Source organism: Lonchura striata, chromosome 5 (genome assembly GCF_050655825.1).
Source record: "Lonchura striata isolate lonStrDom1 chromosome 5, ASM5065582v1, whole genome shotgun sequence".
In the NCBI taxonomy this organism is placed as follows: domain Eukaryota; kingdom Metazoa; phylum Chordata; class Aves; order Passeriformes; family Estrildidae; genus Lonchura; species Lonchura striata.
The window spans coordinates 25,098,549-25,114,398 of NC_140707.1; the positions used below are offsets into that span (position 1 = coordinate 25,098,549).

General features: G+C 38.3%; 1 protein-coding gene across 3 annotated transcripts in view; it reads right to left on the reverse strand.

Moving 5' to 3' along the window:
• ABCC8 (ATP binding cassette subfamily C member 8) overlaps positions 1–15,850 on the reverse strand; it is a 73,688-nt gene that overhangs the window by 23,111 nt on the left and 34,727 nt on the right. For all 3 annotated transcript variants that reach the window (XM_021525621.3, XM_021525620.3, XM_085580139.1), the window contains exons 13-21: positions 15,112–15,217; positions 14,781–14,891; positions 12,820–12,895; positions 12,624–12,729; positions 8,353–8,388; positions 6,804–6,839; positions 3,440–3,538; positions 2,538–2,622; positions 1,803–1,883 (exon numbers count right to left, since the gene is read on the reverse strand). In XM_021525621.3, coding sequence (XP_021381296.1) covers positions 1,803–1,883; positions 2,538–2,622; positions 3,440–3,538; positions 6,804–6,839; positions 8,353–8,388; positions 12,624–12,729; positions 12,820–12,895; positions 14,781–14,891; positions 15,112–15,217 — 736 coding nt within the window. The remainder of the gene's footprint in view (positions 1–1,802; positions 1,884–2,537; positions 2,623–3,439; positions 3,539–6,803; positions 6,840–8,352; positions 8,389–12,623; positions 12,730–12,819; positions 12,896–14,780; positions 14,892–15,111; positions 15,218–15,850) is intronic.

A 15,850-nucleotide genomic window follows, 5' to 3' on the forward strand; every position in this document is an offset into this window, starting at 1 on the left:
AATTCTGTGGAGTTTTCTGGGACCTCCTCCTCTCTCCAGATGTGTTCATGGCCCACACAGCTGGCAAGCATGGTTTCTGTCAGGCTTCAGAAAATGTCCCAGTGTGGGTCTGTGGCAGATATTGCATTACTGCTCCAGACATAGGGACAATGAGCATATTTCCCTTGAACATCACTGCCTTCAGTTTTTTTTTGTTTGTTTTGGTTTTTTGTTTGGTTGGTTTTTTCCATAAAACAATACTCTATTAACAATGAATCACAAAAAAAAAAAAAAAATCACAAAAGACGCAATACTGATAATTTTGCTGACTCAGCTCACATGTTTGATGTGAGACCTACATTATCTTACTGTATCAATCAATTATATGCAATTCATTTAGGCATAAATTAATCTGTACCATCTTTTGGGAAACCTATTTACTTAATCCTATTTATATGGAATCACAAATCTTGTGATTTGATTTGATACTTCTGCTTGCAATAATAATACTGGCTAGAGGATTTACTTAGTGTTACTAATTAATACTATAATATTACACTAAATCCAGGCTTCATTAGAAATCAAAAATACCTGAAATTAGCAGTAACATAAATATGACCACTTAGATTCTGATAAACCAGAGCATCACAACATAAAGCACCTAGGAAGTGTTTTTGAAACACAGTAACTTAATGATCCAGAATTTTCTCTCAAAACTGTGTGTGCACTGTGCTTGCTGAGCAAGGATGTTGTCAACTCTTCTGACCTGGCACAGACCTAAACATCAGCCATATGACATTTGTACTTGTCAGAGTGAAGTTTCACAGGTATTTTTTTACATAACCAGCCTTAAAAAAACTGAGGTTTTGCCAATATTAACATTTAGGATTCCTGGTTATTTTCTAAATATTAAGACTGGAAGTAAAGTGTATTTGTAGGTGTTTTTCCACTGTCAAACCATAAGAGAGCCTGCTGCTATTGGGAGGTTATCGAGTGTCCTTCACAGAAGGACAAAAAGGGCAAAACCAAGTTACAGGCCACTAGTGGATCTGCTGATTTGCAGTACCTGACCCAACTGCTCCCTGCTCTCCTGCACTCTGATCTTTGCCTGGAAAAGCCCTACACATGAAGCAAGCACAAACTGATCAGCCTAATTACAGGGAAAGGTCTAAATACCCTCCCTTTCTTTTAGGGATGCCTAATGTACACAGCTTTTCTAATCCTATGTGATTTCTGTCTCACTGTCATAACAGCTGGATTCAAACCTTACAGAAAACCGAGCTCAAGAAGGAAGTCCTAAATTGAAAAGCCAGCCAGCTCACTACAAGTGAGTGTGTAGGATGCATCTGTTTTCCCACCTGTGAAAGTATTAGAACCTGTTGTCACTCTCTTTCAATAGCTGAAGTTGGGACAGGATATACAACAGGCAGTTCAGGGTGCAAAAGCAGCTTATTTTGCTGCAGAAAGGAAACACCCCAGACATAATGCAACGTTAATTTTAGGCCTGAGACAGCTCAGGAATTTCATGAATACAATTGAAACTATTACATTTCCAAGACCTAAAGATAGAAGCAAGGGTCAAATTGAATTTTCAACATACTGAGAGGACAAGCATCAGCATTTCAATGTGCAACACCTACCTGTCTGCAGCATTTACAAAATGCTTCCTACCTGCAGGCAAGCTGATAAGAGATTTAAAACACACAGTGCACATTTGGCTCGGCTCAGAGAAACACAATGTTCAGCATGGGACCCATGAAATACTCTAAATAAAAAGCAACTCCTCCTTCTGAATGGAGCATAAACAGAAGGTTTCTACTCACCAGAAACACAACATTTGTCTGCTGGTAAAGTGCTCGTGCCACACTGATCCGCTGGCGCTGCCCTCCAGACAGATTAATACCCTGGAGATAAGCAGGAGGGAAACAATCATACAGTTAAAGAAAACATCAACTGAATATTCATATTCCTTATTTTCATTGGATTATCCGTAGAAGACTTTTCTGGGCAGATAAATATGAGAAATTTTTCTGATGTGTGGGCCTGTAATGTATCCTTGTGGTGTTTCAGGGGGCATTTTTGGGGTTCTTCTGTTTGTGCCAGTGCCAGTATATGCGAGAATAAATTGTTTACAAATTTCTGGCTTCTGGTTCCTTTCTCATCACTCCCTAATCTTCCCTGATGTGATAAAGCCATTGATTAAACACCTGCCCTTCAATAAATGAAAGGACTCTAAAAAAAAACCCTATGTATTATTATTTTTCTGTTACTTCTAAAGAAACCAAAAAAATTCTGTTAAATCAGGATATGTGCAATAGCAGCTGCAGAATAGCCAAACATTCTGATAGCAGCACATTTAAGTCATTGCACCTCACATAAATGACAGTGTTTCCATGTTCACTGAGCAATAAGCTTTCAGACTAATGACCCAAACATACACTTAACTAAAAGATTACCTTTGTTGCCAAATAACCTGTAAGATTTTAAGAACCAACAAAAGAATAAACCCCCCTCTATATATTTAAACCAAAAATAGAAGCCTGCAGCTGTTTACTGACCCTCTCTCCAATCTGGGTTTGGTCTCCATGAGGCAGAATGTCAATATCAGGCTGGAGGGAACAAGCATCAATTACTGCTTTGTACCTGTGGAAACAAAAAAGGCAACAAAATCCACACAGATACTGCTGGAGAAGCACATTTCCTACCTGCAGGGGAACAAAAATTAACCAGCTGGAAAAAATCACATAGTGGAAAACATATTTGTAAGCCACTAATTGTTCTAATGGGATCTCTTTTAATCACAGGTAAGTAAGTAATATTTCAGCTAAGAAAAAGGCTCTTATGTTAGCTTCCCAAATAAAAATGTTAAGTAGTTAAACCTAGGAAAAACAAACATAACTTCTTCCAAGGTATATTGCTATTTTTAGCAGGTGTTTTTGTTTCAATATCCAAGGGTGATAGAGCCTTTGTTTCTTGTTTCAATATCCAAGGATGACAGAAAAAAGAATGAGTGTAGGATGCAAATACATAATCAACAACTTCTTTTAAGGGTGGGGGAATGGAATATCAGCAACTGATTTCTATATATTTTACAATGTCTGGTGGGCATTTATACTGAATAAAAAGGCAGCCTGCTAATTCTTTACAAACAATATTTCCACTACCAAACAGGTGATGTCCTTCCAGGAGAGGCAAACTAGTCAGTCAGGTGAGAGAACACTGCATATTAAACAAACATGGTCCTTGGAAATGGAAATATTTGTACACCTGAGTTCAAGTGAGACAAAGCCTGTCCCTTGTGTCACTCAGGAAAAACGTGGCCAAAGGGGGAGACTGTCACATTCAGGCAGGTGCAATGGGTTTGTTCCTACAGATGGGGCCCCATGTGTCACCCACACGACCCCAGTATTTATGGAAAAAAAACATGGGAGTAAAACACAACAGTGCTGGAACCTGTTACCTCTGTTTGTTAAAAGAGCTTTCAAACGTGATATTCTCTTCCACTGTGGCATTGAGCAGCCAAGGCTTCTGGGATGCATAAGCCACTGCACCTCTTTTCCTGGGAAAAAAAACAAACAGAAGACTTCCCAGCTTACCAGTGCAATTGCTGCTTTTGGAAACCATTTTCTTGTAAATGAAGAAGCTAGCAATTAGTCTTCAAAAGTGCTTTCCTTTCTTTCTTTAGGACACTCAGTAGCTTTTCCATCAAGGAAATACATAAGATGATAAATTTCCAACAGAATACTGGAATTGTTTACCCAACTGAATTTCACTTTGTTCCCTCTTCTCCTACTGTGAGGTGGGATTTGGAGAGTCCAGCTCAATAAAGTTGGAGCAGAGTGGATGGCAGGAGGAAAATTACCAAAGACTGAATCCCAGCTCTGTTTGGATAGATTAATAAAAAATTAAATATGTAGCAGATTACTAGTTAGGCAGCACATTTCAGGAGGGACATTCTAGAAAGATAAAGTGTTTGAAAAAGATCCAAACAACTCCACACATGCACAAAGGCAGTTCTCTCAGCCATTGTTTCCCCCATTCTTAGAAGAGGACTAGAGTTAAAAAGTAAATGAGTCATTTCTATGCCAATAAAGGCAAGAAAAGAGAACACAGACAAAAAAATATTTGCTAAGTTTCCCCCAGTGAAAAGGCCCTCATAATGTATCATCAGAAGGGATGATTTGCCAGATACAGTCAACAGGGTCTTACTCACCATGCACATATAATTATTATTATTATCATTATTATTATAAAAGGAAAGCGCCTGCCTGCTAGATAATTTATGCTTTTGTTGTCTGTGATGTATTAAGGATCCCAGTAAGGCAGTGCTGGGAGAAAAGCAACATCTTTTATCAGAGCAACTGATACTTCTGGAAAACTCACTGGCATATCAACTTTTGTACAGAAAAGGACCAAAAGAAGGATCATATGCCTAAAAGCATATCTGTTTTCTTCCTAGCTCTATCAGCTAAACCAATAAAAATATAGCACATCTCACTCAAACATGGCCTTTGTCTGCTAGACAGATATAGCAGCCTATTTCTAGTTAGACCTGAAAGAAATTCAAACCATGACTTGACAAAGTACATTTTATTTCTCTTTATAAGTTAAGGGCACTTGCCCTGCTCATTTTTTTCAGGCTTTTACCAAGCTTGTTTAGAAACCAAGATAGGATCTAATTTTTGTTGATGACCTGAAAGAACACACAATTCCACTATTCTGCTAACATGCTTCCAAGTTGAAATTTATGATGGTTCACTAGAATTTCATTATGCTTTATGCATTTTCTTTAACTGGAAAGTGAAACAGAGATAAACAAAAGGGGAAAAACAAAAAAAAAAAGACAGAAAATAACCCCTAGGCAGTCCCAAAATCTAATTCTAAGAGCATTCAGGTCTGCCTCAAGAAAGCAGCACTTTTTCAATTTGTATGACATTTTCATCCTAATAATTGAGAAAAAAAATTGCTCTGAGCATTCCAGGATGAAGATGTATTCCCTTCCCCTCCTTTTCATTGCTTGAAACTGTGACTTTGCAGCTCTTAATTCTCAATGCGATCAAAAAGTTACTGCTAATTTACTTTTTGAAAAATATCAGCAAAGTTGTGAGGAAAAATCTTTACAACTTTTGCAGAAAGTGCTCTCTGGCTGAGTGAAGATATGGGTCCTGCCAGTGTGATGTACTCCATGCTGAGAACCAGCACAATGTCTGGGACTATCACTCACATTTGGATTAAATTCTGCTTTTAGGACATCAGGGAGAATTCATTACTGCAAGGAACTTGGCAACAGGCAATGAGCTTGCCAAAGCTGATCATGAACTGAGGATTTAGTAGATTCCTCTAAATTAATCCTAACTGCAAACTGACACTAGGATGGCATATTAGGACTGATCATATTTTGACATGAACCAAAAGCCTGCAAGTGCTTGCAAGCTTCTTTTTTACATAAGATGAAATCTACTGCATGTCCACAGTGCTGCCTACCATAGAGACAAACAATTGTTAATGAAACTGTGAGAAACACATGGCTGAAAATACAGAGAACAGAACATTCTGCAATGGAGTATGCAAGACTTGCTCTGAAAGAGTACCTTGAACATCCATAAGGTTTCACAGTTTTAGGACTGAATGCAAACCAGTGGTTTAGGAGAAAAAGGCTTTTGAGGGATTATTCTGTGGGTAGATGTGATTGCTTCCTGTCCCCAGACTGCATAAATAACCATGTATTTTCAGCAGTGCAGTGTTTTTTTTTCCCCTCTGATAACACAACAGACTAACCATAGCCTCTTAATTATCATAGAGGTGCAGACAGAAAAATTCAGCCTTGCAATAAATAGGGAAAACCTTCCCTGAGCTGCCTGGAAATTATGAACTTTGTCTAATATAGAATCAAGCCTGTTTGCTAATTATGAATCAGATTAATTCTTCAGAAACAACACTGTCAAAAGAAACAACATTCACTTCTTTACAGTGTAGGTGACTGAGCAGTGGAACAGATTGTCCAGAGAGGGTGTGGAGTCCTCAGTGGAGATATACAAGAACCATCTGGACATAATCCTGTGCCATGTGCTCTGGGACATACCTGCTTGAGCAGGGATGTTGGACCAGATGACCCCCTGTGGTCCCTTCAACCTTACTCTTTCAGTCATTCTGTTGTGAAGATTGTTTGCTTAAATTTATTAATCTATCTCTCCTTTCACATTTCATTTTGTTAAGTACAGGAGGTGCAGTTGATCTTCAAGATCAAACACAGTTAAGGGACATTCATATATGAATCTCAGTGCCTTAATAAACCTACAAAATCAGATGTTGGCAATTTTTAAAAGAAAATAGATACACTTAAAATGCAATGGAGTTAGGATTATGATGTTGGAGGAAAGAATATATTGCAAAGACTTTCCTTTGTGTTTTGGGATTGCTGACTACAGTTTTGTCTTGATTATTTTGCACAATTCATTAACTTCTACTATCAGTCAACTCAAATTCAATGTTCTTCAGATACGAGATAAATGTGTACTGTGCTGTATTGTAACTGCACATGCAAAAAATATGTTATTGATGGAAAGTATTTGAGCATTCTGGTATTGCCAGTCCTGAGCATTCAGGAAGAAATCTTTCTGCCATTATTAAACTTCAAGGGTCACCCGTTTGTTTTTGTTTTAGATCTTGCAGTAGCTGCATACAGAGACATCCTGTTCATCTTCTAAGGGGGAATATTAAACTCACTAAATGCAGAGACTGCTGAACAATGTTCACCAAGTCACAGAATGGCTGAGGTTGGAAGAGACCTCTGGAGCTTCCCATTAGTTTTTAAAATGTTGTACCTGACTTCCATGTCAACAGGACATTCTTTCTCTGGGCTGTAGAAAACAAACACAAGGGTTTAAAAAAAAATATTTCAGACAGTGCATATAATAACACAAAGTAATATCACTATGCTATAATTAAAAATACACCAAAATGACTGCATAACAGAAATAAAGATCTTTTTATGCTAAAATTCTGTGCTACATGATATTGACCTAAAAAGGGTATAGTTAAAGCTTCAGTTTGGAGAAGTGCTAAACAACCTTGTAGAAAGCCTTCAACACCTATGAGTAAATGCTCAAGACCTCAAAAGACTTTGACCCAAAATACTCTTGGGTATTTGGAAGAATACCAAAATTGGTCTACAAGACGTTAGTGCAACAAAACCACCGTAGGTATTCTTACAGCACTTAACCAACTAGGATTCCCAGAACATATGATAATGTAGGTAATTGTTTCATCCAGTCTAATATTCTTTCCTACTTTTTAATATTCCTGCCATACTGTTGTGCATGTTATCTCACTCTTCCCCATCCATTTCCATACCAGTTTCAAACATGAGACTGATTCTGATCATACTTCTCTTGTGCTTTAATGGGTTCAAATGGTTTGCCTTTAACTTGGCCCGGAAACTTCAGTCTCTCTGAACACAGAAAGGACTGTAAGATTTCAAAGCATCCTTTACCATGAGGCTTAGGCATGAGGTACATAAATGTTCCTCTTACACTACACATGGATGGGAGCAGCAGTTTTGCAGGACTCAGTCTGACAACCAGGCAACAAGTCTGAGAAATAAAGTAAATGGGAGAGAAGAAGCTGGCAAATCTAAAGAAAAGGCAGGGGAATAGTTGGAGAATCACAGAACCAAGAAAATATTCTGGTCAGTAAAAGCCACAGAATTTAGCCTAAGTCAAGGTAAGGAAGGCCATATGACACTGCTGATTTAATCAAGAAAGTTCTCACTGAGTCCAGCAGGAACAGGATCATCACTTTTACAAGGTTTACCACTCTGGAGGTTTGTGCCCCAAAGTCAGAAAGCTTTGTTCTTAGCTGATTTGGTAGATATTCCCAAAATCTGGGAGCTGTGTTAATCAGGTAAAAATAATTTCTTTGTGAACAGATGGACTAATCTCTTAGTCTCTACACTTCTCTGTGTGCCTGAAGAATGGTAGGTGAGAAAACAAACTTATGACAGGATGTGAAAAAATGAAGAGAAAGGTAATGGGGAGAATTTGCTTTAATAAATGAGACCTTTAAATGCTTAATACCATTTTTCAAAGTGTAGCATAATCTGGTTCAGATCTTTAGAGAAAGATTTTCAAAGACATATCAGGATACAATTTTCAAAATCTCCAAATGGAAAAGCTTTCATAACAGAAATCCAACTCTTATTTTCATAACTTGCATAAGTGCATTTAAAAATTGCATCCTTAAATAGTGCAGTTAAAATTTTACTGATGTTCAGAATTCTGACTCTATATCTTAAGCACAGATTTTAGAAACCTTTGTTTTTCTCTACTGCAATCAATTTAGCAGAAAAACCAATAATTGCACATAATACCATACCTGAAATCTTCCCCCGTCTCACTGTCAGAAGTGCAGCTGCATCAAAAATAAAAAGCAAAGACTGTTTACTTAAGTGAGCACATGCAATCTGCCCTAGAAAGAAAAACTACTAAATTCCACTTAGTGCACAGGCTGTAAACATTACTTATCACAGGGCTGCAGTGCAGCATCTGTTCCTTCTACACAAACTGACTTGATTTCATCAGGCAAAAAGATTTGGTGACCCTTTTTTACCTTATAAACATTAATTTGACTCAACTAAATTCACCTCCACCCTGTCCTGGAGGTGCTAGCAGAACTGAGAAGTGCTGCTGTGACAAGAATGCAGTTCCATTATAAAAAGTTCATTTTCTGGGAAAACAAAATGATAATTTGTGATAATTTTCCATGGCAGTAAGTGCATCTTTATAGCATATAATGGGTTACTGTAAACCCCAAATCCCACCTTCAGTTGCCACATGCTGTGTCCTGTGTCAGCCCTATCCTTGGGTTGATGTGCTTTTGTAAATGTAGACAGGTTTTGGTTTTGCTATTTTTGAACGTGCACAAAGATGTTCAGAGTTGTTTTGACAGGATGACTGGGCATACATATTACTGATGCTAAATTCCGTTCCATTCAAAAGAATGAAAAATCTGTGTGTCAAATGATATAAACAAAATCAAGGAGGAATAAAGTCTGTGATGCTTTAAAGAGGCAGTCTCATTAAGTTTGTGCCAACACAATTTGCTTATAAATATCCAGGAGAGATAACTATACCTGCAGATTAAAAAGTTGATTTGAGACACTTTCATAAAATTTATGCATAATAAGCAATGGCCATATTTAAATAATATTACTGTACAATTTGAGAGCACCAGCCAGCCACCAGTACCTTTACACCAAAGGTCTGTGTACTGAACAGAGCTTTTCCACAGTAAACTCACACTTCCACTGGTCTTTAGTGACCATGTGAACTCAGTGGTCCAGTCTCCAAAAACCCATGAGCCTGTTACATATCGTTAACTAGAAACACATTCTTTACAGGAACTAGTGATAGGCTGAAATAGAAAATACCTTTTCCAGCCCTTCCCTGCACAACACAAAGACCCTGAACCAATTGCATATCAATTCCCTGATCTTTGTTTCTGCTCTGTAGCAGGAAAACAATGATTCTCCATTTGGAGTTTTAGCTCAAATTTTTCAACCAACTTTCCCACACTTGTCCTATCCCTTCTTTCCCCCTTTTCCTGCATTCTCTTGGCAATTAAGGATGCCTTGATCTCCTACCAGGGCTGAAATGCCAAAGTAACATATGTTTGATAATGAGGTCTACATCTAATTTGTCAAGGTATTTGAGATGTGTAACGATGCAAAGATGAGCCTACTGAGATTTTCAAGCCTTCAGATTTTGATTTCTCACTTAAATAAAATTAAATACTTGGGTGTTTCTGAAAACTCCAGTAAACACATATTTAAAAAATTACTTTCTAGGCATAAAAACAACTTTAATTTTTTTAAATTTAATTTTTAAAATTTTTTTAAAAATTTTAATTAGTCAACTCCACACTAAGATAAAAACCTACTGTTAACAACCCTAAATCCCTATTTTCCTTCACATTATAAGGACTCAAGATTCACATGCAAAACTGTATGTCCTGTTTAAAACAAATGACATAATTATGTTTGAGCAACACATTTGTTTGAGCAACATTAGGTCAGTTTTCTGGTATTATTTACTCCAACTAGACTTGAATTGGGACTATTAAAAGTGAGATACTGCCCAGAAGAAATTAGCATGGCATATACTATAATTATTTACTCAATAACAGGTCAAATCATTACCATTTACCACCTGCACAGAACATAAATAATGATTTCTCTATTTTAGTTAAATCCCTAGCCATATTATAAAATAGTTATACTGAGATGCTCTCAAGCTGCTTTGAACAAGAGGAATTAATTTGAGCTGAATCTTCTGGACACAAACTGCAAAACAACAAAAATATCACAAATGAGCCATGGTTCACTTCTGATTATCTCCCTCTTAGCCCAGGAATAAACTACATTACTTATAAGGGGTTTGAAAGAATTTTTGTAAGAAACAAACAAAAATGACACAGAGTTAATCCTGTTTTATCCATAAAGCATGGAGGCAAAGAGTAGGGAAATAACTTGCTATCCACTAGACCAAGGGAAGGGCCAGGAATAGCATCCAGATTTCCTGAGCACTGAGTGACATGTCAGCAGGATACATCCTTCATCTTCATAGCTATGACCTTGGAGGAAGGGAAGGGGAAGGAAATTTGGATGAACTAATTCAGGTCTATTCTGCAACATGAATGACTAAAACCAAGCATTCCCAAAGAAAGGGCTGTAACAAGGAACTTAAGTGATTCTGGTGACACTTTTCATTGCCTGAGCTGAGGCTATGAGCCCTGGTGATTACTTGTTAAGATTACTCTCCTTGAACCTGGGATAAGGTTGCATGTTCCTGGTCAGGCATTAGTATTTTCTTATCAAATTAAGGGAGCTTTCATCTGACAGCTTTACAACACAGGTGTGCAGCCCACACTGGCTGCATCCATCACTCTGAATAGACCAGTGCACATGGCAGCAGCCCTGAAAGATGAGACAACACCTAATCTGTCCCAGTGCAGCCAGCACTTACAGTGCTCAGATTGTTTCAGCCACAAGTCCCTTTCTACATATCTAACAGATAGCACAGCAAATGTGATAACAACTGAATTGCACCTTGTGATACTTTGGCACATATAGAAGACATGAAAACCATCCTGACCTTTCCACTGTTGTGAAGAACATACTTTAAACAAGTGCTATTTAAAAACACAGCACAGTTTCTGATCAGAAACATCATGTCATTTGCTTTAGTTTAGCATCAGACATTCAAATTATACTTCTTAATCATGTTATGTCATCTGTAAAAAATTACAGCCTTGCTGAAATGGAATTGGTTCACCTAATAAGGCTATAGGGATTCTGTATGGTTCTTCACCACAGTCTGATTTTCTGCTTATGGAAGTATATTCTCATGGACAGATCACCACATTCTGGAACTTTGGCTTGTATTCATTATTTGTGTTCACTAGCTGAAACAGTCATCTTTTTATATTTCATTTCCCCCACCTATAGACAACCTTCCTTCCTTGTACAATAGCTATAAAAGCACGTGCAATTCTGAGTAGTAGTGTGACTGGCTTACACATGAAGGCTGGATATAAATCATATCTCCTGACAAACACTCAAGGAATTCAGAGAACTCTTCCACAAAATCGCTGCAGAATCCATTGCATAACAATGACCCTCTGTCCATCAGAGTGTGTAGATTGTGTAGATTTGATTTATAGGTAGCCTGTTTTTTCTTCATTCCCAACCAATTGGAAATAAAATTAATTGTTTCTCTAGGTACTTCTGCAATTCGTTGAGCTTTACCTACAAATAATCATAGCACAAAGGGCAAAGTGCAGACTGTATAGGTAGGAAGTCAGGCCAAAAATGTTCACATACATTGATCAAACTGTGTATTAGAGATGGCAGGAATTTGCTGCAAACCATAAACAGGAGCTGCAATATATTTTACCAGCTGTCACCTTGCCTGAGGATCAAGAGAACAAACCCCAAAAGAAGCTGCTGGAGTTCAGAACAATTTTTTCCCTCCTTTCAAGGCCAATACCAAAGTCAGGCATGAGTGGAATCTCTAAGTGGCTATCAGAGTCCAGGTGCTGTGTCCCCTTGGGAAAGGAGGGAAGGACAGGGCTGACTCACTCCTGTCAGATCAGGCAGGATGCACTGGGGACAACACTGAGGTCACTGCCACTTGAAAGACAAGCTTCAAATTCTCAGGCATTAGCCTGGTGCTGGGATGGAGCACACATCTGAGCCAGGCACTGCTCCTAGTGAGCCAGTACCTCTTTAGAGGTCCATACAAAGACACCAGCTCAGACCTGAAAGTGAAATACCATTCTGTAGCTGCACAACACCTCAAGCTCATTAATTCTAATTCCAAATTAGTTACAGTTTCACTCATGTTATGCTGCTGGAGTGCAGAATGCCCAAGAGTGGTTGTCCATTCCTATGAATGGAATAAGCAGCTTGTTTGACCCTAGCTGGGGATTCTTTCTGATCTTAGGGCAAGGTTTGTATCTTGACTGTGTATCTAGAAAATCTTTGACTCCACAAGATCCCAAGAGAGATTTTGGGCTTTTTCTGCATTACCACTCTAGTCAAGTGGAATTTTTAAATTAAATTAGAATTTTAAATTAAATGCCCCTACCTGGTCCAGGATATGTTCCCAGAGATCTTCTGCATCTCACCAAGTATGGCCAGCAAGAGAGATGACTTACCACAGCCCACCTGTCCTACAATCATTGTTAGCTGGCCTGTGAGGGTGGAATGTATACATAAGATTAGGATTTACCAACTAAGGTTAGAAAAATATCTTATTCTGCGTATCTGATGTAATTTTGTACCTTGAGGGATTCGGATATCAATATTAGATAATGCTGGAGGACCTTCAGGTGTCCAAGTAAAAAATCCATTTGTGATCTAAAACAATATGGAGAGAAACAGAAACCCGGATTTAGAGGTCACCTTTTCCCCCCAACATCAGAGGCACTTTTTCATTACACTGAGCACAGGAACAGAGTTACCCTTTTCCCAATGCAGGAAACAGATCTTCAACTGACTGACTTTGTAAAGGACAGTACTTTGATGGGCAGAAACCTCTGAACTCAAACAAGCACTATTAGACTATTAGAAAATTATTGAGAATTCATGAGGGAAAAAAACTTGCCATTTGGAGTGTCTCTTGTTCTGTTGTCTGTAAGGTGGGTACATGTAATACGTGAAATGATTATAACACAATTAGAGTCATGCCCAATTTTCTCTCTGCAGAGCCCTTAATGTCACTTGAGACACAGTGCAGCTTATACAGCAATTACACCACCCAAATTCCAAGCAGACCTGCAGAACCTTCCATGAAACTGGATGTTGCTGCCCATTACAGAATTTTCCTTTGTATTTCTGACATGTTTCTCAGATAATCTAGGTTTTGCTAGATACAGAAATACTTTCATTGAAAAAGACTAAAACCAGGAAACAAAGCCTGTTCAGACATTAAATGGAGATTTCCATGGATACTATGAGAAACAAGGAATGGAAGAAAATTTTAAGAGGCTACATTTATAGAGGACCCTCTTCTCTCACTTTTTCAGAGCCACTAAAGCCTTCAAAACCTTTCAGTTATGCAAGGTACAACAATTTTTCATCTAAGAAGAGTGGAAGGGGACACTTTTATCACATCCTTGAGAAAAGTTGATACTCCCATCTTGAGTAAAAGCAAGCATGGTGTTCCTCCTCCAGATTACTAAAGGCAGCCAGAGGAACCTCTCTCAACTAATGTCCCTTCCTGGGCAATGAGGTGCAGACAGACAGTGCCTGCACAAATTCCCTGACCCAGGTAACAGTGGTATCAGCAGATGGAGCCAAAAATTATCCCTGGGCCTGGATTTCCATTCAAGCCTTACAGATGTTACTGCACTGGCCTCCTCTTTGTGACACTATTGTCACTCTAGGCAGTCTTTTGACCCAACATTGCCCCCAAAACCCTCTTTCAAATATTCCTCTTATTTTCCTGGAAGTTTGTTCAAGAAGGATCCTGAATCAATTCAGCATGTATAAAAAGAACCCTGAAAGCATTACCAGTTGTCCTACTTAGTCCCATGAAACTGAATTATTCATCCTCTTTTGCTGGAAAGGCAAATGTATTAGCAGGCTCCCTAAATAAACAGCTTCATCACTATAACAACCACCAGAATTTTTATTACTTCTGGCCATTTCCACAACAAATCAAGAGCATCAGTCTTCAAAGTGGCATGGGCAATTGTAATTTTTTTTCTTTAGACAAGTTTGGTTTTTGGGAGTTAGTTTTTAATTTCATCTGGGGAAAGGCTACTAGGAATTCCAAAATAGGAAGGCAATATCCACGATGACATTATTTTGGGAATGTCTAGAACAAATTATTTTCGCTTTTCTCCATCCTATTATTCTATACAGACTCTGGAACTGGAAGAAAGAGTCTGTCATATATAAAAGGTTGGGTCAGATGATCTTTTGAGGTTCCTTTCAACTTTGGCTGTTCTGAGTTAAAAATTTGAGACCTGAGAACAGGGCTAATGACTTAAACATTTGAAATAGCAAATGGCTGGGTGAAATCTAGAGGAATAACTGCAATTAATTACAACCTAGAGATTAGTAGTTAATTCTTAAAAAGGAAGACAGGTACAAGAAAGGTGGAGGTTAATCTCTGACAAATGCACAAGTGTCTGACAGTTCACACCACATGCTGGGTCTTGAACTTGAAACTCATCAGAGTACAAAAGTGACTATTAGTGAGCTAATATAAGTGTTATTAGAGTGACCTTCTTATCACCTTTACACAAAAATCATCTGCTTCTGTGATGTTAATGGGTCTTCTCATGTGAGAGCTGTAATTGTTCCAGTCCTCCCTGGCAGGCCTCTTGCGGTTCACAACCTTGAGTGGCTGTGCAAAATCAGAGAGACAGAAATAAGCACTAATTGTGGCAGCATCAGTAAAATGCCCCAAACCCTAACAACCATAGTGTGAACGATACAGTTCAGAATATTAAAAGAGAGGTTTTGCAATCGCAGGAAATAATCAGTAGGAAATGGAGAAGTGAAAAATTTATTCTGGGTACAAACGACTGCAGCCACTTCACCGGCAATGAGACAGCTTTACTCACTACTGCTTGGTACTTGCTGTGATTATCTGCACTTCTTAGCTCTGAAGATTTATCATGCTCTTCTCCAATTTCTTCACTTGACAGGAATTCACTCAATTTCTGCACACTGAAAGGGAAAAAACCCCACAATGACACCTCAACCTTGGAAGCAAAACTTTTTTCACTGCAATGTTTACTACAGGGTATCCCTTCTTGCACTTCAGGTGCTGCCTGCTGCACAGTTTGTTTATTCTTGTTTTGTTACAGGTGTATGAAAACATGTAATGGGAAGTTACCCAAGGAAGCTTTCAAAGCTTGTCCTGTTGCCTATTAACAGTGATATTTTAACAGTTTGTGCAGATGTTCCTCATGTTGTGCTCTCTTCCGACACCACCAGAGAGATCTCACACAAAGGGTTTTTCAGGCATTTGTGGGACACAGAAGGGCTACAACTTCTGTGTCTTGTTTTGAAGCTACTCAGCCAAGTAGAATTATTGTCAATTATGCTGATCGAGTTTGGCCCAGTCAGTCCTATTGAACAGTTTTATAGAAGCTGTATACCATGAGCTGGAGAAATATGATGTGCATATGGTAACTAGATAAAGGAATATACATTAACAGAATAGTATTCAACAGATGAGATATAAAAGGAATCCTGACAACCAGCAACAAAGAAGAAAGCATAGAATTTTCACTAGCTGCTTTAAGATTGAATTAGCTGAGAGATAATGTGGCTTTATTAAGACATTTAACAGGTCAG